Here is a 25,216-nt window from a genome sequence, read left to right as displayed (position 1 = left end):
CCTCCCAACACACTTATCTTAGATATCAGGAGACTCATCTATCAGAGAACCAAATGGTGCAGGTGGCATTTTGCATACACTCAGCACACCCCTTGGGTCAATTATATAAGAAAACTACTAGAAATGTAACTAAGGTAAGGTCCTGTCTGAATACAAAGCAGTTATGGCTAAGGCTTAAGTGTGAGTAAAGAGGCTTTTATTTGGCAGCTTATCTGCACTCAATATGAAACATACAGCTGCAAGTTGCTCCAGATACGAGTGTCTGTTGACTGCTCACATATATAATGTAGTTGTGTTCCAGACCGAGGCTACAGTGTCTTTCGTGTCTGACTGACTCTCACTGACTCTGTATGGCACTGCCTCCTACACACCTCTGCATCCTCACTCCGAGCTTACCCTCCCTATACAGGTGCCAGTTGGGGGGTTACCATGGAAACCAGGATGGTGATGCGGCGAGAGCAGGAGGAGCAGTCGTCCCAGATGTCTCACAGCATGCAGCTGTCCTCCCAGATCAAGAAGAAGACCTTCACTTCCAGGTGCAAACATGTTCTCTTGACAACAGTAGTGCAAGTTCAAAAGGATAAATGGAAGCGTGGAAGTTTTCAGATCATTTACTTAAATGTACTAAAAGGGGTTTTCAACTGGTAATGTCTCAATTAGTATTATAGTTAATCCCTAATGCCCTTCAGCGAGTCGGATTCCGACTTGTCTGGGTTGGATAAGTCATAAAATGAATACTATTTTTATGGTGGACTGCTGAAGATGAGGGGTCCACAGCCTGAGGAAAGAAGCAGCTGTGTAGTCTTGTGTTAGGGTACGGCACTTAAACGTTGAGTTTATTTTGCCATTGTCATATTACAGTTATTGATCTTACATAGCCACAAACTGTATGCCATCTGCAAACAGCTGTTTTTAAATTACAGATTATTAAAATGCTTGGTCTCTTTATTTCACTCTCTTTCAATACAAATGCACACGCTAGCCAGATGAACAGAGCCGTACGATGGAATACAGTGGTGCTCATACCGGTTTTGGATATATGGATTTGAATATAGGATAAATAGATTAAATTGCTGGGGACTGAGACTGTTTTGAACTAAACCTACACTGCACAAACAGCAAAAACCTTTATATGTATCAGAGTAAAGTTTTTACAGTTTCTGCCCTAAATGTAAACTTTTATAAATAATAAAGTGGGTACATTTGTTTTGTATAATGTTGCCTAATGTGTGTTAAGCTGTCCTGATTGATCACAGCTGATTTGTTTTTTCAGTTGCAGGATGACATAAAGTAATTATTAAAGAGAAACATATGGCAGGATGGTTATTCTGAGTTCAATGACACATTAAATCCACTCAAGTATACCCTGTGGGGTACTCATGGTAGCTGCTAGCGCAACAAATCCACATACAGTATTCACAAACACACATCGCTGAGACCCTCTCAACCACTGTCTGGCTCTAGTATTAAGGGGATACTCCAGATATACTACACAACAAACACACACAATCACAAACCACCTCAAGCTTACGCATGAGCACCATGTTTGTCAATATGTCAAAGATGTTATATTACAGTGTTCCCTGCTATAGCTAAATCTAACTTCATATGACAAGAGTTTTCAGCATGTTTCAGAACTAAAGTTACGCATTAACACTGGACCATACACACACTACTATGTGAAGTTGGCAATTAAATAAATGAAGACAACTTTGTGTGCAGCTGCAGTTCAATTACTTTGTGGTTAGCAGTGTTACTGCTGCATGCAAATGATCAGGTAAATGGGAGGTGTTCCAGTCAACCTGTGGCTTGAAAGACAAAATAAACAGCAGCAAATGTGGCTGCGACATTGCAAACACCACAACAGCTCTATTAATAAGCTAGAATAATGACGTGCCCAATTATAAAAAAGGAGACAGGCAGCAGCATTAGCTTTTATTGTCAGCTTGATGAATGACCTGGAGTGAAATATGAGATAAAATGGTTTTGTCAAAGTTAATGACTAGAGCTGCAACGATTAATTGATTAGTCAATCAAATTAAATTTAACCACCAACTATTTTGAAAATCAATTAATCGTTTCCATCATTTTTCAAACAAAAACAATGGTTCCTGCTTCCTAAATGTGAGGATTTTCACTGTCATTTATGACAGTAAAAAGAGAGTCTTTGGGGTTTGTGACTGTTGGTTGGACAAAAGAAGCCATTTGAAGATGTCACTTTGAGCTCTGGTAAATTGTGATGAGCATTTTTAATTTTTTTAAATATTTTATAGATGAAACCACAAAAAAGTAATCGTGAAAATAATCGGCTAATAAATCAACTGTAAAAATAATAGTTACATGCAGCATATAACAGCATTATAATGAAGCACAGAGTGCTTCAGAGATGTCCTGGTCTACAAATCTTGTTCTCCAGGTGTAGGAAAACATGTGTGTTTGGTACAGACCCCAACAAATGTCACAGCATCATGACCCAGATAAGTTGGAATCTGACCGGTGACATGACATTAAGAAAAGCAACAATATACAAAAATAGCCAATCTTCTCGCTGATGGTCTTGTTTGTGTATGTGGGTCATATATAGGCGTCAGAATTCCAATCAGACTGTTTCAAAACCAGTTAAAAACTCCTTGTAGTACATTTCAGATTCACCCACAAATTCTGGGTTAGAATACAAGTGTTACATATGTAAAATATACAAACAAGCCAATTCCATTATACTATGAAAGAGAAAATAAAAATAAAAAACAGGCAGTGCTCCCAGATGACTCCAGTGAGATCTAATAGAAAATCACTTCTGGTCCTGCCCTAATAGTCTCAAGTCAAATTTGCCTTCATTTTCACAACCCCCCACTGCTGTAGTGAGTTATTAAATTAGGCTAAGCTGTCGGTCTGCAATCCCCATTGTAGAATAAAGGGAATTGGACCAATTTTCTCCACAGAGATGATGAAAATAATAATTCCATCAAGCTTTAGTTCAGTCAAACTTAAGAGGGTATCTCTCTTTCAGGTGCAATGAGGGGCATTGTAAATGTATACTTAGAACATCCTCAGTTGGAATGCACTCAAATTTATCTTCATGTAGATTGAACAAAGTGTCCACTGGGAGGTTTAACATAACAACACTAAAGAGAACAGTTTTGCCCACAAAGTTGAGTTTTTCTTGTTTGTACAGTAGGCATAGGACTATTTTCAGTAAAAGTTGTTGAGATGCATACAACAGTGAGGACAGATCATCCAGTGCCTCTCAGAGACTTTTTTTTTCTCCTAGTCACACCAGGTTAATATTTTGAGGAAGCTTGTTGTTTATAAACACATAAAGTCACAACTTCATTCTCCCGCACACAGCAGCAGTATCAGCTCTGTCCAATGTGTTTGTTTGCTTGCGTGCATGCACATGCCTGTTCCTGTTTGCATGCCATCAGTGTTTCTCCCTCTGTGTGTGTGTATCTGTGGGCTGTACTTGAGCGATACTGCCCAGCCGCAGGCTCTGCATTACATTATTCAACGGCCCAAGCTTCTCAGTACACACTCAAAGGGAACCTAAACAAAGGAAAAAGAGAAAAATAAGACAGCAAAAGCAGAAGTTGTCCTCTGAGCGCCGTGAAATGGGGAAATTTCCCAGCTTGCAAACAAAAGAAAACGAGAAGTCATGTCAATTTGCATTGCTATTTGTAAGATGGCTTGCTCAAAGTACCGCCTGGGGCTAGATGTTAACAGCAACGGTAGTTGGGGATTGTTTTAAACACACACCTGGTTAAACATACAGTCCTGGCAGACAATCTTCAAGATTTTTTTTTTTTCCATTTATCCTTTTCAAAAGGAGCGGTGTTGTACATCACAGTGGTAATGTACTTAAACGTTGGGCAAAACTATGCTGTAATTACAGATCTATGATGGGGCTGCACATGTTGTTCCAGTTTTTAATACAACAATAACTTTGGAGGGCCCAGTTCTACAGCGTCTTGACTTTCGAAAGATTTATTCTGATTCCCAGAATCAGACAAATGCATATGGACTCATCTCGAGGACAATGAGCCAAGAACTTGCATAACTATATTATATGATGTATGTCAGTTATCTGTACTGAAAGTTTGGTTTTCTGAGTATGAACCATGTCAGGCTTCCTCTATGCTTTCATGAAACAATTTATCTAAACAGTCATGCTGAACTTACACAATATCAGCTGCAAGAAATAGGATGTGAAATAGGATGTGATTGTAAGTTCAGATTAATCATTAATCAGTAACCAAAAAAAAAAGCTGATTATTTTGACATATATTGTGATTGCGATATGATTCACGATTAGTGGGAATTTTTAACATAACACTATTTTCACGGAAAAGCTATTAAAACCACGGCGATGTGACATTTTTTGGGGTCTGTACCAAAAAAACATTTTTTCTTATATCTGGAGAACAAGATCTGTAGGCCAGTGCAGCTTTAGAGTACTTCATTAAAATGCTGTTTGGTCACATATTTTACATTTATCAAAAAAGAGCAGCTACTGTGATTTTAATATTCCTCTTGGCCATATTGCAATCTGATAATATTATGCTTAATGTGCAGCCCTAATCTAAAAACACATGAAAAACAAGCAAAGTGCTCAAACTTATGATATCCTCTTACTGTGTTTGTAATTACTCTTGTTAAAAGAGCAACAGTCATCTGTGGATAAAAGTAGAGTAAAATTAATGCTTCTCTTGTTACAAAAATGCCTTTCAGCGTCATTGCCTCAAGTGACCTTGTTGCTAAGAACAAACGCTCCTCTCCTGTTTATGGGGGTGCACGTAGAAAAGGTCAGCCCAGTTTATTGTTGGTTTAAATGGAGAGCTCATGCTTTAGTGTAGGCTTACATATCTGTGTCTATTGTCTGTGTGAGTGCATGACTATGAACCCATGATGAAGAGATTACTTCAAGTGCCTATACAGTAAGAGCAGCAACTGGCAGTGCTTCTAATTTAGGATCACTTCACTGTATACTGTATGTATCCAGTAACTGCTCTGTATGTTTGGTTCATCAACTGGAACACAAGCAGCTCTACCACCAGTTAACACGGATGCGGATTAAAAACTGAACATCGCAGATGACTGCATGCTATGATGATGAAGAATTCAAATTGTGCCATGAACAACCCATTGGCTCGTATCCAAAAAGCCTTTGGCTCATAAACACCACACTGTGCTCACATCAGCAGCCCCATGTTCCTCCTGATTATGTAAGCTCCCTATAGACAATAGCATGTGTGTTTGCACACCAGTGAGTAAAAGGGGAACACGCAGAGCAGAAGCAGCTGATGATGGTCATAACATTTCTCGCACATGAGAGATAACAGGTCACACACTCCCCTGATTAAGCTTTGCACCCCTTATGGGAGGCACCTAGCAGAAAAATCTGCCAAAAACAGTGGGTTACAGTTCAGTAAAGAGTGTTAAACATTGCACCATGTGTTCCTGAGAGAAACCCAGTTTCCTCGCAGCAGTGTGACGCAAAACACTGACCAGCTCTGACAGCACTACCGTCATATCTGTTAACTGTTTTTTAGTACATTGAGAGCGACGTAAAGGTCCAGTGTGTAGGATTGTTGGGGACCCATCAGCAGAAATGGAATACAGTTTAGATAATTGTATCATTCATTAGTGTATAATCACCTGAAACTGAGAATCATTGTGTTTTCATTACTTTAGCATGAGCCTTCTATATCTACAGAGGGAGCAGGTCCTCCTTCTCAGAGTTCGCCATGTTGCACCGCAATGTTTTTACAGTAGCCCAGAACAGACAAACCAAATACTGGTTCTAGAAAAGGCCCTTTGCATTTTTGGTTGGATTTTTTTTTTGTTGTATCTCCTATAAGCTTGGTGAGATGAGATGTATTCAGTTGGTTGCAATCTGCAACTTAACCGCTAGATGCCACTAAATCAAACACATTGGTCTTTCCCATCCCAACGTCCCAAGGTCCTCTAGAGCCCGTAATTGGTTTATAAAGGGCTGACGTGAATGCTTCAAAACTTCTACTGTTGCCATGGTAATCAACATCCAAGTCGGTATTCGAATGCTTTGGGGGTTGTTTTTTTTTTTGGAGCAGGAGGAGGAAGGAGTTGTTTCGTCAGCTGTACCAAAAAAAGAGGCAAAAGATTGATAAAGAGTGAGGAATGGCGCTTCTCTATGACATTTAATGTGAATGCAGAGATTAATAACTGCAGTATCTCCAAGACGAAACCACTCTCGCAAGGGTCCACAATTTCGATCCAGCAAGCATGGGGCCGTGACAAGCGCGAGCACAACCCTCACTACGCATGTGCAACTGCTCAACACTCGCTCACTAGTCGAGTTGAATGTTGAGACTTTGAAGGTGGGGATGAAATAGGCAGTGGCTTTCATTAGACCCATAATTACATAAAAGCAAAGTATATAAGTATGTAATGACTGTGAATTTCAGGAAAGCATAGTTTCATCCACAACCTCCCACTACCATCCTGACGCTCTGAAGCCCAAGCCCAAAAAAATTGTGATCAGGACAGCTTTTCTTCTATATTCTATGAATATTATATTCCATTTCTCCCTAAATGATACACTGGACCCTTAAAACTGTAGTCAAACTCATTGTAAATATCAACATGAAGCTGTTTTGCAAGCTGTTATCTTGTTCTTAATTCTCATATCTTGTTTGTCAAGGGAAGATATATAATACTTTACAATACATTTACAAAAAAATGTTTTTATTCTAATACGAGCTGAATCTGCAAATTCCATTGTCATATTCTAAAAAACACTGTAATGTGTGTTTATGCTGATCAGTGACAAATCTGCTATGCAACACAATGAACAATCCTGAGCTGTACAGATTGACAGAGGGTATTAGTGCGACAAACAATACTGACATTGTGTTTCAAAGAGGGTTTGTCTTTCACAGATTCTCACTTCTTTGCAGTTAATGTTGTTTTGTTTGATTTTGGTTTGTCATTGTTTACCTTGCAAGTTCTTTACAGGAGGAAGAGGACACAGAAACTATCCATTAAAGCCATTTTCAATCTGGAGATAAGATAAGAGTTGCCAGTTTAAACTGAATCCCTGGAGTGCTTGAATAAACGTATACACTGTTTGCCTACATTAGCAGAGCTCTCTCTGACGTGTGGCCACCTCTGCTGTTCAGACTGAGCATAGGAGAGCCACTGCTGCTTTCTAGTGGCAGAGGAGAATAATGATCTGATGAACTTGAGAATGGATAATGTGCCATAAACCATGACAAAATGAATAGGCATGCTAATAGGAACACTTAATCCTTCCATCAACAGAATAAATAGCTGTGAAGGATGACAAGGGAAAATATCTATTTTGTAATCTTTCACCTGTGTCATTTGATGATATGCAAGATATCTTGTTTTAATCAGGCTGTTGTATTTTTCCAACCTTCTCTGAATACAACAGCGATGAGGAAGCCTCCTACTCTGACTTCTATCCTATCATCCCTGGTGACCTGATGTCTGTCAAGGAGATCCTGAACATGGACAACATCCCACGCCACAGGACATGGTGAGATATGCGATCTAGCCAGATGTTTATGTTGATCATATACAAGTCATTTTATATTACAATATCAAAATGCATTAAGATACATACAATACATTTATGGAAAATCAGTTGAGAAATTCTAATTAAGAGTCCCATGTCTCCTCACATTAATGCATTTATTTGCAACATTGCCAACAACGGCCTCGCCCAGCTCCTGTGCTTTTTCCCATTCCACCACTGCTCCCCACCAGCATATCCTGCTGGGTCCCCCTGGTCCAAAGCACCTGTGCTAGTGGTATAAACACCAACACTCCGGACGGCTCCACACTAGGACCGCTAGCTGCATGGCTAACATGACTAAATAAGTTAACAGCAGCTACAATGCTACTATGCTGCCCCCTGTTGCTTGGAGTATGAATTTGAGAAGTTGGCAAATTCTTACATACTGCACCTTTAATCAGAAAATTGCAGCTTCTGTGATTTGGATATTGCACTTGGCCATATTGTGAATTCAATCATACTTTAATTAGTATTAATCGCGAAGCCCTGGTGATATAGCAAACTCTTGGTTAACAAATGTAGTTTGTTTCACAGTACTGTTATATCACTCACCCTTAACAAGAATAGTGTTATTGGCAGTACTGAGTACATATCTGGCTCACTGAAACAACAAACTACTACATTTGGCACACCTCATTTTTCCCAAAACACATGATCAAATTACATTCAAATTCAGATCTTTTCCATCTCTCACGCATGGCTCATACGATTTTCTGATATTTTTATGGACCAAAAAATTAAGTGATCAAGAAAATAATCTCTAGATTCATTAATAATCACAAAATCATTATCAGTTGCAGCCTGACTTCTAATAGCCAAGCCTCACAACAACAAATCATTGACACCACGGGGAAAAATGTAAATCTTGTCCATCTGCAGCTCTCAGCTTGGGCACATTATGTTTGCTTCTTATTTTGGATTGGAGTCTTTTGTAGGTACCAAATGGCAGTCACTGTGGATGAGTCTCTTCTTTGCATACTGAATCAAAGACTGGAAGCAAGCCTCCACTTTTCTCCAGAGGACTTCCTTCCTGGATGATCTGTGCTTGTCGTAAAACTCTGCCTCTCCATCAGTAGTCAACGCCACATCCTCTCTCTCTCTCTCTCTCCACTTTATTTGAGAATGTGGAGTGGGTCAAGTTTCACTGGTTCTTTGCCCTACAAGCCGTTGAAACCATAAGAGCTTTTATGCCAACAGAGACTCAATAAAACAACAGAAATCAGGGCTCTTTCTTCACTCATCTGTCTGTTAAAGGCCAGCTGGGAACATCTCCCATCATTTCAAGGATGTCATAAAGCCAATAAGCAATAACCATTCAACTGAGTCATACAGTGGAACTTTTATATTTGTATTTTTGTACTGAAAGAGAAGAAGAAGCTTCACAACCTATTGGAAGAAGTATAGCTGAAAGGATTACGCAGTAAATCAACTGTTTTGATAATCAATTGATTTTTAAGTAATTCTTCAATATCCATATTGTATCGTAATTACAATATGAAACTATATTTGTCTTGTGCATATTGTTATATGGCATAAGTGCAAGTGTCTTGCATTAAAATAAACTGAATATATTTGGTCCTGGACTGCTGGTTAGACAAAAAATGTCATTTCAAAGACATCACCAGGGGCTCTAATTAATTTAGTCACTATTTTTTGTAATATTTTAGACTAAATCTATAATCGATTAATAAGAAAATAAATGGCAGATTAATCACTAGTGAAGTGTTAGTTGCAGCCCTGGAAAAAAGTTATAAAGACAATCAACCCCAATTACAAACATCAAACATGAGATCTCTTTAAGTGGCAAAAGACAACTTTTCCACCCTCATGTTTCCAAGTGGTATTATTGTTGGCAGCACTGTTGCAAAGACAACTGGATCATTTCCATTTCCCTCAGAGTTGCAAATAACAACAAAACAGGATAAAACGGGAGTTTATTCAATCATTTAGTCTATCATGGAGATGAATCACTAGTTGGCTTCCTTTTAACCAGGCGGCCGGGTGCCAGATGGCAGACAAAATTATATAGTGATAGTGAGGTTTATTAGTGAGTCAGAATGCGAGAGGATTTTGTCGATGACATGTGTGAGCCATCTTTTACTTTTTTTTTTTAAGTGTCTTATGATTGTGTTGCCAGGACCGGATTACTGCTCAGCTGTCATGGAGAGGATGTCGTATATCTAAAAATAAGAGAGGTTTAGGTCACCAAGAACAGGATGCAAGGGGATTGTTGCCTCTTGTGTTAAGATTTGCTTTACCAGAATCCCTTTTCTACTGTAGGGGCAGCTCGCCGTGTCTGGGTCACGTAGTATCTGTGTTGGGACTAAATACCACTTTCACTTTTAGAGGCTTAGTGGCAGCCTGTTTCTTGTTCTTACATCCATCCAGAAATTGATTCCACTCTTGTTTCAAAAAGGATTTTACATCTCTAAGTATATGGACTTCTTCATCGATGCTAAAAATAACACAGATATTTTCTTCTTTAAGCCATGAACAGAAGCTTTGGCTGGCAGTTGGCTGGCCACAGTGAATAAATGGATGGACAGAGGTCACAATGAGTATTCAAGGAGAAGATGGGTAATACTAGAGGACTGAGGTGCCAAGAAGGGAGAGTGAAAAAGGGGGGAAGTCATTGAGGGTGCAATCACACCCTTTTGTAAGACAAAACACATCTGACAGTAATGAGCCTCAGCTGCAGCGATGCGGCCCTGCCAACTTGGCATCTCATTAGGTGCCCTCTCCCATGCCACGACCACTAAACTCCAACACATCTACGAGTTTCTTCTATCCTCTCAGCCAAATATGTTCAGCTTATTTCACCTTCATATTTCCCCACCTGTTAAAGCCCTCTACCTCTTGAATTAGCAAGGTCGATTCCCTCTGAAGTGCTAATTCTCTCAATCGAACCTCAATTCCTGACAAATCTGACTCCCCTCAGGAGTACTGAGATGAATATGGCATAGATGGATATTTTAGGATATCTAGTAATGCTGGAGGTGGCTGGCTCCTCCCGGGATAAGAGAGGGAGGACGGAAGGATGAAGTTAAAAGCTCCCGAGGATTGGCACACTATTTCTGGAAGGTCTGAGTGTTGCAAGACGTGGGAGCATGACATTTGTTTTGATTTGTGTGGAAATGAATGGGATGGATCTTTGGCAAGTGTGGCTCCAGTTGCACATTACTATCTGAATCACACAATGGGTTCTCTATTATCTCCTCCTCGTAGGAAAGGGTAACATGTAAATTTTGCAGCTGACTCATACATGCCTGGTTTGTCTTGGCAAGAGGGGTTTGCGGTTCTTCACACCAATGAGCAATATTAAAATATCCATTTGGAGTAATAATGAAGCCATAAACCCTCTCATACCAACTGACTTGATGTGTTCCAGTGGTTCATTCCCTCAAGGCTTAAAATCTCTGAGCCCAGAGAGATTAAAAGCACTGACAGGCACAAACTCACTCTCAGCCTGTGGCAGAAGAAGTCAAAACAGTGTTTCTGGGCGCCTGGGAGTGTGAGTGCAAGTGGGTACACACTTGTCAGCATATGCATCTGTGCATCCACGTAGTTATTTGCATATTCATTCATGCCGTTTGTGCATTTCGCTGAATTATTGCAAGCATTTGTAGGGCCATTCATGCTCTAGTGGCCATCAAAGCTCAGAGAAGTGTTTGTGAATATTTAAGATTCTGTCTTCTGTGTTTGTTGTGGCAGTGTGTGTGTGTGATGTATGTGTTCAAATAATTAAACCCTGGGGACTATCAATCAAAAGATGGTTCAGGATACACTCCCCTCTGGTGATGAGACAGGGGTATTAAAGTGCATTTATAAAGGCAAGCAAAATTCATGATTGTGCGTGTTTTAGTGTGTATACCTCCATGAGCATGGATGAACTACATGTGCACCAGATAATGTGTGATTCCATGTACATATGGATATATTCACCCCTACAACCTGCCATACACGTGTATATAGTATACTATATTAGACTATGAGAGGGGTTGAATGACATCTGTAAGAGTCTTGTGGTTTGTTGACAGCCTTGACAATAAGCTCACAGCAAAGGTTCAGGAGGTATAGAGCTGATGGGAATTTCACTGTGTTGGTTAAGCTAAAACACAGGATTTTCACACAGGAAATGTTTCACTTGTCGATAGGGGTGGAACAAAATTTAAGTACGGCAATATATCGCAAGAGGAGGCAATGCGATTATCGATACTTTGAACCAGGGCTTCCTAACATTGGGCCTTCCACGTTTCTAGCTAAAATAAAATAATAGTAATATTGTCTTTAATTATGTAGGATCCTTCCCTAATTATTTATCATTTACATAATCTTAGCAGATTCTGTGAAACTGACAACACAATGCAGTGAGTGAATACATAATTCCTGCGCTTTGCCTTCTTAGGGGCAAATTGTTTTCTTCAGTTAGACAGATATCGTGATGTATCGTTAGATGATTGTCTTGCAACATATGTGTGAACTGTGCAAAGATGCGTTTAAGAGGACCTCATCATTGAGTCACATTTCAAGTGTGTGACCTTGTAATGCATGACCCCTTGTCACTGATTAGTCAAGTAGAGTACAAACAACAAAATGAATCCAAGATCCACAAGACAGAAAGTTTTGTACTGTTAAGTCATGGTGGGTGACCGCGTCTTTAATGACCCCTAGCTGAGGAGATAAATCAAAGACAAGCCTTGAACCCCAGGATCGAGTTATGATACATTCCCTAGTTACCATCCCACCTTGCTGCCCAGACAAAGACAGATAAAGTTTGTTTCTTCTGAGTGAATAGACTATCACAACCACCTGCCATCTCCATGACAACCAACTTGATGAAAGGATGTCACATAGGCAGCAACACAGTGACAATTTGAACTGTCCACACCTGAAGGAGTCCTGGAGAGGTGAACATCATCATTCAAGAGATTTCAGAGTAGCAGGCAGCACAGCATCCCTTCATAGTGATGTGAATAACAGTGGCAGTGAGCCTTGATATTCCACTGAACTTCTCAAAACCTTTGAACGTGTGTCAGAATGGTGCTCATGTGAAATGACACGTAGGTATAAATGGAGCAGCAAACCACCGACATCATCACTGAGCCTTTTCCACGACAAAGTGCCAAACATCACGAAAGTAGCATTTGTCGGCAAATGGACTGAGAGAGAAAGAAATGTTTACGTGCCAAAAAAAAAATCAATGTAAAATTGCTGTTTTGTTTCTGTCATAGGTCGACCTGTGTTTTTACAAAAAAACATGTTCATACCTTTGTCTGAATTGCTGTCTGTACTCTTGTCCCTTCCTCTGACGGATCTCTGAATTGTTTTGACATCCTACTAAAATTTTTTTCAAGTGAAGCTAATTACCTTCCGTCTGCTTTTGAAAACATTCTGTGCAGCTGAAATGTGCACATCAAAACAGTGTTATTTATGAAACAGTCATTTAAATGTTACTGCATTTTGTAAGGTTGTATTTCTGTGTTCTGCACCTGCATTCTGCTTGGCAGAATAACAAAAAAAAGTCAGAAAAAACAACAGTACTGGGTGTATTAAAAATTTACTATGTTCCACTAGGGAAATCCTGAAGGACACTCTGGCTGCTGATGAGGAGTATCACCGAGACAAGTGGACCATGTTTGGGAACGAGCTTGAGAAGGTGGAGATAGACGTGATCAGGAATCAGCATGTGTTACGCACACGCGTTGACAAAATGGCCCTTCGCATGCAGGTAAAGGTCAAGATTTGGTCTCAGGAATGACCTAATACAAGCATAGTCATTATAGTTTTGTATTTTTAATTAGTTTTATTTCATTTTATTTTCAATTCCAGGGAAGGTTTACTCATTTTAGTTTTTACAGCTTCTTGTGCATTTTAACCAACACATTCTGTAAAAAGCTACTATGACTCAGGGCGTCTGACATTAGTTTATTTAACTGGTGAATGGCAACAAAATTGGAAAACATTCAAGGACATTTTAAAACTGTCAAGTTGCAGTGTGAGGCTGCGGCATAGAGTACATTTTATTCATCTAGGACTCAGGTCTGTTACTTTGACAATATTGCCTGTTTTATTGTGCATTTGCAATGCAACTTAAGGCAATGCAATGTAAATAAAGAGAAGTGATTCATTTATTCATTTATTAAGCCCATGAATGTGTTTGTGGCATATACAGAAAATACAGCCATTGTTTCGTCATGAATTATATTGCTAATATCTGTCAAACACTGACGACTCTCTATTATCTACTCAGCAGGACACAACCTCTCTGCTTAATTAGAGTTTTAAAAAAATAGCCGGCTGGACTTAAATGAGTAGTCGGCTGTTTGGCTAACAGCAGGCACTTATGGAAAGCTCTTGGTATCACAATATAAACACAACACTCTGTGAAGGCAAATGACTCGCAGTCATGAAGGCATCCCAGTCGTAAAAAACATATGCATCATTGCCTCCTCATGGTTGTTATGTTGATAAATTGGATCCAATTGACAAAGACCAAAACTAAAGACACATCCTGTATATTTTTATCTTAGTTTGTTTCAGTCACTTTATCCTTATTTCAAGTAACTAAAAAAAATGTTCACACCTTGTTTTACTTTTCAGCTTAATAACCTTGACAAAAAAAAAGACTGTTTTGTATTGAGCTTTGTCAATAAAATTTAACTTTCACAGCAGAAGAGGAGATGATTTATTGGTATGAAAACTTTCAAAATCTTAGGTCTCAGTGAGAAACACCCATCTAAAATAATATACAACATGTACTTTGCATATTAGTGCATGCACTATCAAAATGAGAACCATAAACTCTGACAGTGTTATGTCATGCCTTATCTGCTAAATCCTCAGTATGTCCATGCAATTAAAATTGCATTAGCCTCTGTTCTGATTGTGGCTAGTTTATCATATGTCAGCAAACTGGTACTTATTGTATGGTATGGTAAATATAAATATTTAAACTATCTACTGTTAACAATTCCAATTTCAAACAGGTTTTGATAGTGTTGATATTGCTGTTGTTCTATATCTTCGATAAACTAGAAAATAATATGTATTTCAATTTTTTTTCTGCATTATTTATGTGCACTGAGAGGAATACAAAGTCACTGCAATTTTTGATTGGCTGTAGAGAGGATGTTTCACAGAGTACAGCTTTTGCACACCTTAAGATCGACAGGTGCGTAGGAGAAGATGGAAGGCCGACCAAATCAGGAAAAAGACTCCCGCACACTGTCCACTTCACTTGCAATTAAGTTTAATGACAATAACGTTTGGGTACTTAGACCTTCATCAGGTTACAAGCGGTGGGGGAGGCTGTCTTAAGTAGGGTTGTGGACACCTGGACCAACAAAATTGCCAATTTTGAGGGATGTCCATCTGCGGTGTGGCCTGATTGGGCCACGCGAGTCCACAACCCTACTTAAGACAGCCTCCCCCATTGTCTTGGAGGATAACCTGATGAAGGTTAGGAATTGCAAGTGAAGTGGACAGTGTGCGGGAGTCTTTTTCCTGTAGAGAGGATGTTAAAATAAAAACAAGGCTGCATTTGTGACCTGGTTAAACCAACTTTGATATATTAGAGATAAATATATATATGTGTTTTTCAGTAGTTGGGAGCTGAATATATGCATTTTTTCACTTCTTGTTTACTGTGTTATTTTACCAGTGATTAACCACCATCAAATGATCCAGACTATTCAAAGTTTATTTTTCATTTTTATGTTTGCTCAGTTTGTTTTTTCTCTTACTCTGTTTTAATGACTTGTGAGGCTGAAGAGAATAAATAAAGTTTACTTACTTAATGGATACAGAATATATTTATCAGCACATGACCTTTCATCTTATCTGAAAAATCTGTCTATTTATCATTTAAAAACTTTGTTTCCCCTGGGTCTTGCCTTGCTCCAGGCAGAAAAGAAGGCATCTGCCCACATGAAGTACCTGGAGCGTCTGAGCCAGAAGGCCCCAGACTTTCCCATCCCTCTGCGGGCTCATACTGTCTGGGAGGGCATGACAGTTAAACTCTCCTGTACCGTCCAGGGCTGTCCACCCCCAAAGGTCACATGGTAAGAACTTTTGTCTGCTCCCCATTCTTCTGGCCTCCACTGGCCTACAGTGATTCTTTCTCTAGAAGTTTCTAACAAATTTAGAAACTTCCAAATCTAATAGTTACTCGCTTGGCTGGAGTGGGTTAGAGCAGAAAAATGATAATGGCTCAAAGTTCTAACTTTCAGGTAACAACGTCACAAGATGTACAATGATGTTCACTCCTGATACATCTCACTTTCAGGGCGGCAAGTAACAAATATTTTCATTGTGGATTAATCTGTTGATTATTATTATTTTCTCAATGAATCAATGAGTTGTTTGGCTTATTAAATGTCAGAAAATGGTTAAAAAAATTTCGATCAGCATTTCCCAAAGCCAAGATGACATCCTCAAATGTCTTGTTTTGTCCACAACCCAAAGTCATTAAGTTTACACAAGTACATACAAGTTTACTGCACGCAAAGATAATGGGGTCTATTCTGGGCCGAGACCCATCCTCCATCCAAGTTTCATGGAAATCCATTCAGTAGCTTTTGTGTAATAATGTAGACAAAACAACAAACCAACCAACCATCAATCAAATAGATACTGGTCAAAATGTAACTTCCTTGGCGGCAGCCCTACATTATATCATGAATTCATTACTTATTTATAATGCAGTGAAATACTATTGAATCTGTCATGCGATCATTAGAAGTGTATAGTGTGAGAGGCAAGGAGGTAGGTTAGGTTAGACACCAGTACGTGCAGGTGATTGAATATAAAGATAGACTCAAAGCCTGTGAAAAAAACAGTCATGACTCTACAGTTCTGTGCCCTGACTTGAATATCACCTTCTGTATTAATATGAAATTAACTGTGTTAATGCAGGCAATGTACTTAACTGTCGACCTTGATACTTGAGCTGCTGAGAGACGAGCTGAAGAAGAGACTGTGTGTGCTCAGTATTCATAAACCTGAGCTGAGTTCTTGATAACCTGAGGCATGCGGGTTTCACCGTCACACATGGGAACCATCGAGCCCAATGAGCTGCAAAAGGGCTCCCCTCTAAGGTGTCCAACACAAAACAGAATCAGAGATCAAAGACCCCCTCTGGCTGCTGAAGATTCAGCCAAACCAACATCTGATTAATGAAGGACGTGCATAAGTAATCAGTGTGCGGGATCATGACCCACCCAAGTGAAGCCTGTTGTTCACTTTTGCTTTGATGTTCAAAAAGCAAAAACTTTTAACACACACTTTTTCTGACTTCCCACCTCAGGTATAAGGATGGTCTGCCACTGAGAATTTCTGACCAACCATGGAATTACAGTCTTCAACAAAAATTTGGTCTTAACACACTGGAGATCAGAAGGTAGGTCACAAGCTCTAAAGGCTAATTAAGGCTGAAAATCTCACAACGCAGAAAACTATGAATATGACACATGTCTGGATACCATGACCTTGCCATTGATGACTTGAGAATAATATAAAATATGTAAGAAACTTGTGGGTGACAATAGGAAATTGTGGTGTATGAGATCAAATATGGCTGTCAAACTTAGAAATAAATGCTGGTGCTATTTTGTAAGTCTGTTCCATTACCTAAATTCAAAAGAATGAAGATGAATTGAAGATGAACTTAATGTCGTATTTAGGATTAATTCAACAGCCATCACAACAGAGTCAAGGATGTTACTGCTCAAAAAAAGTGCAATAAAAAGCGCAGATTTGTAACACTACGGATTCATTTTTATTTCCGTCCAATCTTCAAATTACAATCTTCACAAATACATGAAATTCTTTACCCTTAGGTGCTCTCCTGATGATGCTGGCGAGTATAAAGTGGTAGCCCAGAGTCCCCTGGGTGAAGCTATGACTTTTGGAACACTTGTGGTGAACTGTGAGTAGTTTCCTGTTTCATATCAGCTCCACCTTTCTGGGAACCGTTATGGATGGTACAAAGATGGGATACAATGACTGAAATACAAGAGTTCAGTCTCAGTCTCTAAACTGGGGCACTGAGATAATGAATAGGATATCAGTAAAGGAAATCTAAGATGTCAGATTAAAGGTAACTGAACCAATCCAATGAGCATTTACATTGCAGAATGTCCACCATGTGAAGGCTTTTCAAATCTCGTGCACAACACTATACCCTCCTAAAAACATATTGTAAATTAGTCAGCATTATTAACTGTATTTGACAGGACAGGTCTGTTTTAAATCCTATACACACTAATAGAAAACGTTGAATATTGATGGCACTGCCCCCTAGTGACTTTTTGTGTAAGTGCTGTAAGAGGAAATTGTTATTCCTGAACATCAAAACTTACTGATATCTGCGGATCTGAGTAACTACTACAACTACCTCTGCTACTAACTCAGAGTGAAGTCAGTGAAATCTCAGCGAAACCTGCAAAACAACTGCAAGTCCAACGAGGTTTATAGCCAAGCTTAGAGACTGTTAAACATGAAGGAATAACCAAACAGTAAGGCGATCAAGGGCACTGATCAAACCAGAAATCAAATTACTGAATACACTACTACAAGCACAGGAGCAACACAGCACAGAGAGCAAAAGACTTCACAAGTCCTAATGTCATTCACAATTCAACACCACTGACAGCAGCAGTAAGAATGAATAAATACTCACCATAAGTCACGGTGCTGAACCTGCTCTGGATATCCATCAGTCATCATCTGTGCTCTTGAAGTTGACTTGGTCGCTCTGGAGGGTCAAAGTGAGGCTCCTGCTTGTTCAGTGAAAATGATCTTGAGTTGAAACCGTAGGAACATGAATATGCAGCATACGTCTTGACAGTATTTCCAACCAGTCTTTGTCCTTACGTTACACCATCACAGGTGAGCGCTTTTAGCTTTTGTATAAACAGTCTCTGAAAAGTCTCTAAACTGGCGGCACAAGCATCCTCTTCCTCATGCAAGATTATCGGGCAGCACCTGTCCGACGGGTCTAACATCCGTTAGCCGCTAAAGTGTTAGCTGGCTGGGCATCAGTTCGACTGATTTTCCCCACCCTGCCACTCCCCTCCGGCCGAATTGTTTCCACGGGCACTTCGACGTCTTACCTCCTTACTGCTAGTGTAGCCTTTGCGTCAGGAGAAGAAATTAATCAAAACTAATATAGGTAATTTTGGTTTAGCTAGCCATTAAGTGAAACAGCGCTAGCAAAGCCTGGCCTGCTGCGCGTGTCCAATTAACCGAAGTCCCGCCCCCTAGCTGGGTTGACAGCTGTTGCTTAGCAACGCACAGTAAAAACCTAAAATGGCGGACGATTTTATGCGTCCTGCGTTTCAGTCACATACCACTGGAACAAGAAAGGGGTAAGTTTAAAAAGATAAAGTCATATATTTAAGGTGTTCCCATGAAATAAAATTATTCCTGTTTGTATGAGTCAATAACAGTTTATTCTATTGTTGGTTAGCACCAATGTTATACCCTCCTGAGCTGTAAAGTTAGCTAGCCTAGTTAGCTAGCCTCTCGTCCATCAGTACCTCCATGCACACTTCCTTCTGCACTGTGATAGGTGTAGTTCAGTAGAGATTAAATAGTGCCTACATGAAACTGCTCTCAACAAGGCCTGTGGATGATGATTTCTTGAAAGAGACATTTCTTTTGAGAATTTCAAATGTATTTTTCTGGCGCTGATATCTCCAAAATTCAACAACTCACACCAAAAACAATCTAGGTGAATACCTAGAACTACAGACAAAAGGAATAAAAATATGAATTTTTGATTTGGGGGTGAACTGTACCTTTTAATTTTAGGAATGGTGTCAGCATTACATAGTTTATCCCCCAGAAGGCACTGAAGTTTATTTTAACTGTGAAATGTCATTGCATGTATTGGTCACAGACAGTTCTTAAATCTCACTGTCAGATTTAAAGGGATCTTAATCAAAATGTTTTGGTGCTTATGATTGGCTAATTTATTGGAATCGGATTTTTGATATTTCAAATATCAATATTGGCACTGGATTCAGAATCCATGACAGGCCTAACCATAAAATATGAATTTTACTTTCTCTGCAGGCGCACAGACATTCATTTATACCAAGTTTGCTGCCGCTGTCTTGACCAAATTTGATCGCACATCAACACCTCCATCCTCCTACTGCCTCCAATCTTGCCATTGGTCCGATTATATGTATTTGATTTTTTATGAGAAAACCCAAAGGGACAGATTTCTATTTTGGATGCCAATTTCTCCTTTTCTTTCCCATGCACAGTGCAGTTTTCTATCCCTATTATGCAAGTTTCTATATAAATTTCATATTTGGACAAGTATCAACACCAGGCTAAAATGATCAGAAAAACAGATCTCAGTGCGGCACTCATGCATAATGTATTACACCGAGGACAGTGGGTGTAGTGGTGAGTAATAGTCAAATATCCACAGTGAGCATCGTTGCCTTACAGCACCATGACAGAAACATTCACAAAAATGTGTTTTGGGGTTTTTTTTTGGCGCCTTTTAAATGACCCGCTCTTTCTTGAAAGTTCTCGGTACCTTGTGGTAAAGCTCCCTAACATTGTGGATCAGTTAGATGGTCAGGGCTTTAATGAGGCACTTCAAGGCTTCTCCTTGCCATGTATATTTCACAGGCTTTCTTCAGTTGTTAAAAATAGGTTAAAGGGAATATTAGATGTGACTTGCATTAATGTAGCATTGCCAGGTTTGATTTGTATGATGTGTCTTTGTATGTTGTACTTCTATATTTAACAATATCTTCCTCTGTTTCTGTCTCCATTCTCCCCCTCCCTGCCTTTCTCCAATCTGTCCTGCTCTGCCACCCTGCATTTCAGCATATCAAGGAGCTGTGGCTGGTTCAGAGCACTCGCAGACCCCCGGTAAGTTTCGCGCCAGGGCCTAATGAAAAGTGTCCCCTTTCATTTTCTCTGTCACCCTTTGAAGTTCTTCCCTCCACCGGTGAACGAGGGAGGGCTGGGTGGCTTTGAAGACAGTGACACAACTCTCTGCTCTGCTGTGCATGCTGCACCTCATAAAGAAAGATATGGATGGATTGAAAGCGAGCAGTGGTTTAACAGCGTTTGTTTGTCATGGGGGGTTATGTGTCTGTGTGGACATCCATGTCCGTGGATGTACAGGAGTAAGTAAGAGTATTTGTTGGATAGTTGCTGTAGGGAGAGAAAGACTTGCTTCCAATTGAGCAGGAACGACAGTCATGTATATTTCATTTCAGGGACAGCAGGGGATTTATTCTGTTTTGCTCCAAGCTGTGGAGCATCTCATATTGGCTTTGGCACTCTTTGGCCTAGATTAGCCTCCACCATGTCAGCTGTCATCACCAGAGAGGAAAAACAGCATTGGCCCTTTATTCAAATGCCTAAAATACCCTGTCTAAGTTTTCCAAAAAGAGCCTCTTGTGGCAATGCGTGACAAGGCAGAAGTAGCATGACAATGTATCAGTCTGGCGAAATGTCTTAAGGAAGAGGTCAGGGTCAATGGATGGCTGAGGAATGTAGCTGTGACAGGGGAGACTACTGTCAACCATGTCCTTCCAACTGTCGACATTAATTTCTTTTGGCCCTGACTACAATATATTAAATGGGCACTGTGAAACTTCTGTGTTGCGCTGGAAGCCAGTCCACAGTCCAGCAGCATTAAACAAATTTTCTGCAGGCTTGTATAGACAACCAAGAGTCACGTCACATTACAATCTGCTCACTTATGGCCAATAAAAAATTGGCTAATACATGTAAATTGCTACAAATGGTCACAAATAGAGCCGCATTAAGTGATGCTAATATGGGTTCTTTGGAAGGTAATGCCAAATGACATAACTTGTTGTTTACTATGGAGGACTTTCATGAGAATGAGAAGCAGTTTTTATAACTACGTTTTCGTTTATCATTCCTGTCAGTTAAGATTATAAATATTGTACTCACCAACTTTATTTTTTAGATGTTCGGAAGCAGAGACTGTTAGAGGCTGCTTTACAACAGGGAAAACACACAAGTAATTAGACAATATAAGTTCACCTTTGACACATATAATCAAAACCACTTACTGGTATTTGGAAATAAAAATGAAGGTGAATCTTTAAAGTTGAATCCTAGTCTTGCAGATATACATTCTGGTTCTTCTAGGAGCAATGTAAAGAATGTTTTGAATGCACATTTTGTGTGCATTCTCTTATTTTGACATCAGGCAGTGCTCACATAATTGTAGGGATATGTTTAACAGTGTCTGCATCTTTGGACTCTTGTGTTGCCTGCCATATTGAATACCTTTGCAAAGCTGTGACTTCCGTGTCACATTTAACACGAAATTAAGATTCCTTCAAACATGTATTAACAAATACATAAAAACTGTATAGTAAGTGTGTCTGACAAGGTTTTGCTGAAAAAAGTATGATAACAACATTAAAGTCCTTAAAATGGCAGCTTTTCCTCTTTCCTCATTAAAAATTCCATTTCATATGAACATGCAAATATTTTTTTTCATTTCAAAAGTTTAACTGCTGGACACAAGTTGTCTCTCCACGTCAGTGTAAAATCCATTCTCAGTGTATGTGCCCTTGAAGCTCCAAGTTTCCTCCTGACATAAATCATGCTTGTATGCCCGCTTCTTAAAATCAGATTTTCAATGAGCACAGAGAAAATTTACACTTCCAGCAATGAATGTGAAAACAGCCTTCCGGTGTCAAACTCTGCACATACATCATCCTCCACAGTGAAGCTCAAACATTCATCTGTGGGAGCACGAAGAAAAACACATTTTTGACTAGAGAGGGATTTTAAGGATAACAGACTGATCTGTTCCATTTAGTTTATTTTACTTTGAAATTTTGTAAAGAGATAAAACTAAAGTCATCTTCTCAGGACAAATATGCAGATTATCATTCCTTATGCAGGGTTGTCTTTTTAATTCTACTACTGACTTTCACCAATACCTTGCGAATGCATCCATTCTGCAGAGGTATTATGTAGTTGCAATACAATGCAATGCATTCCCCACACACTTACAAATTAAGTGCCAATCATTTTGAATGAAGCTTTATCAGCATGTAATGGCATCGGGGGCCTGCTTGCTGCGTGAATGTGCTGAAGAATTGCATGCTGCCATTTTCATGTAACTGATGCTTGATTATCTCATGTGGGGCAGATCATATTTTCCAACATGAACCACTCAATAACAAAAGCACAACTGTGGTGAATTTATCATAATCATCATTGTACTGAAGGAGGCGTAGGTTTGAATGATAGGGGGAAAAAAGATCTAAGCGGTGTGTTTGGTGAAGCTGCACACATTCCTGTGATAGCCTGGGTGGCTTAGCGGAACAGGATCATTATAAGAAACATGTCTTTCTCTGACTCATCCAGGAGGATGGGACTTGTCAAGACCTCATGGCACACATGTCTCTCACTTCCAGATTGTGTTCCTTCAGTGGTTTGACAAGTGAGAGAATTGTAGCTGATGGAATAACTTGTCAGGAATTGTTCATTTAAAAAAAAAAAAAAGCCCTTTTGTTGTTTCCTCCAGGGGATGCCTCGACTGACTGTCCCTTGTCTTTGTGTGCTCTTTGATGAAGCAGAGGGTCTTTGTCTATTATGGCCATGCAAGTCTGCATAAGATGGTCTTTTTAGTGAATTAAGACCTTCTGGGTTGCTTCGTTCAGTTTCACTGCTTCACAAGTCATAGCACAAACGTACTCAATGGTAGATAGACACCAGAGCTTTTTTGACCAGGTTTGTCAACAGAGCTTTGCAGATGAGCTCTTGTTTCATATCATCAGGAATCAGCATATTTCTTCCTGCTTGCCACTTACTTCCTGCACATCGTCTGCATCCTGATTCCTCTCCTCTTTACCTGTCATGCTTCTCCTCTTTGTAGCAATCCAAAGGAGGTCTGCACAATTTACAGTGCAGCTTCCACCCAAACTGATCAAATCTGGAATTTTTCGCTGCAGTAAGGCTGTGTCTGGGGTAGACACTACTTTACAAAATCAATTTTATCTTTGCCCAGCAACAGTGAGGAAAAGGATTATGTGCGTATTGATGAAATGTATTTCTCTAGATTTTATTTTTCTCCTCTTGACTTTCATCTACTTCCACATCCTCTCCTGACCTCCCCTTTATCTTTCCTCTCTTACCTTTGTCCTCCTCCATCTGTACTCTAGCCTTGAATCTTGAGCCAGAAGCCCAGTTTGACACCACCTTCCCTCCAACATGGGTGAAGGAGGGTAATGACCTCACTCTGCAGTGTACCTTCACCTCAGCTCTGCTGCCATTTCAGCAGGATGTCAGCTGGTTCAGAGATGGTAAGTGCTGTTAAAGATGAGTCATGTGAGCCTGGTGTTTATATTTGTATTTGTGTTAGAGGTTAGTCAATGTTTTCTTTTCATTCTCTAGGCATTCAGCTGCATCAGTCGAGCACTGTGGACATTAAGACAGTCGATAACAAGGCCTCCATCACTTTAAGGGCTGCACACAAGGAACATGAAGGGGTTTACACTATCCGAATGAGGACCTGGGATGAGACCAAGGATCACAGTGCTTTTGTCTATGTCAGCGGTGAGAACCAGCATGAATGTGGTTTTGATGTAAATACTGTACCTGTCTTTGGCCTTTTACTAATCATGTGGAACTTTTTAAAGGTGCAATTATTAAATGATTTAGCAAACATCAGGTTGTTTATATTTGTGACAAAATGTATTCATATATCTTTTAGAACAAAATGTTTCAGATGTTGAGTGTAAAGGGAGAGGTCCACCTGTAGAGCTGCCGTCTAGATGTTTTTGGGGCAAGTTGCCGAATTTTGGAGATACCAGAGCTGTCTGCCGTCTTTCAAATATAATAGAACTAGATGCCGGTTGGCTTGTGACGCTCAAAGTGCCAAAAAATGCATTTGAAACTCAACAGCAATGTCTCTTTCTCGTAACTGTGAAAAAGTCTCTCACAATGAGCCACAGACCTTGTTCTGAGCAGTTTAATACAGGAACTATTGTCTTTCGGCCAACCGTATCCTTTATAACTTTAGCTAGCTTAGTTAGCTAAAGCAGATGCATGCTTTTTGCACGATGGATAAACAACTCCATTGTCTTCATCAGATGATGGAGGTTGCTCAGTTGTCATGGAGACTAAAGATCCACACTTAGGTCACAACTGAGCAAACTCCTCCTCTCTAAAATGTCTCTAAAACAAGTGATGCTTCATCCTGAAATCATCCATTCAGTGTTTGAAAGGAGTGACCTTGTGTCTCTTGCATACAAAAATACCAGTGTTTTTGAGGATGGAATCATCGTTTGTTGTCCCAAGCTGGATAAATGGTGTTTTGACTGAAACCTTCACTCAAAGCACTATTTGTATTTGCCAGATTTTGATTCAACTTCTATTTCCTGTCAGCAGACCACCCTGATTCATACAGAGAAATTGCACCATCAATCAAAATGTTCTGCAGTCAAGGGCTTGTTAACTTTGTTCAGTAAAACTATTCATTCTTCCCAGACTGCTATTTTCTCTCATACATTGTTTGCAGCATGCAAATAAACCAGAGAACAACTCCCACTTGACTCATCAGACATTTGAAATGTGTCTGGGCAGCTCTGCAAGGAGCCTTGGCACACGTGTGCGTTT

At 39.7% G+C, this 25,216-nt stretch overlaps 1 protein-coding gene across 1 annotated transcript in view; it reads left to right on the top strand.

The window, feature by feature from the left end:
* The first annotated feature begins 429 nt into the window (after positions 1-429).
* The window catches only part of myom3 (myomesin 3), a 58,946-nt gene continuing 34,159 nt past the window's right edge, over positions 430-25,216 (top strand). Inside the window, exons 1-9 of the mRNA XM_073485499.1 lie at positions 430-536; positions 7,430-7,534; positions 13,148-13,301; positions 15,476-15,633; positions 16,878-16,970; positions 17,410-17,498; positions 20,423-20,467; positions 23,761-23,901; positions 23,993-24,154. Of these exons, the coding sequence (XP_073341600.1) occupies positions 430-536; positions 7,430-7,534; positions 13,148-13,301; positions 15,476-15,633; positions 16,878-16,970; positions 17,410-17,498; positions 20,423-20,467; positions 23,761-23,901; positions 23,993-24,154 (1,054 nt within the window). The remainder of the gene's footprint in view (positions 537-7,429; positions 7,535-13,147; positions 13,302-15,475; positions 15,634-16,877; positions 16,971-17,409; positions 17,499-20,422; positions 20,468-23,760; positions 23,902-23,992; positions 24,155-25,216) is intronic.

This window comes from Pagrus major, chromosome 17 (genome assembly GCF_040436345.1).
Source record: "Pagrus major chromosome 17, Pma_NU_1.0".
Classification (NCBI taxonomy): domain Eukaryota; kingdom Metazoa; phylum Chordata; class Actinopteri; order Spariformes; family Sparidae; genus Pagrus; species Pagrus major.
Note: the sequence above shows the minus strand (reverse complement) of the source record. Positions and strands in the feature narration are given on the sequence as shown.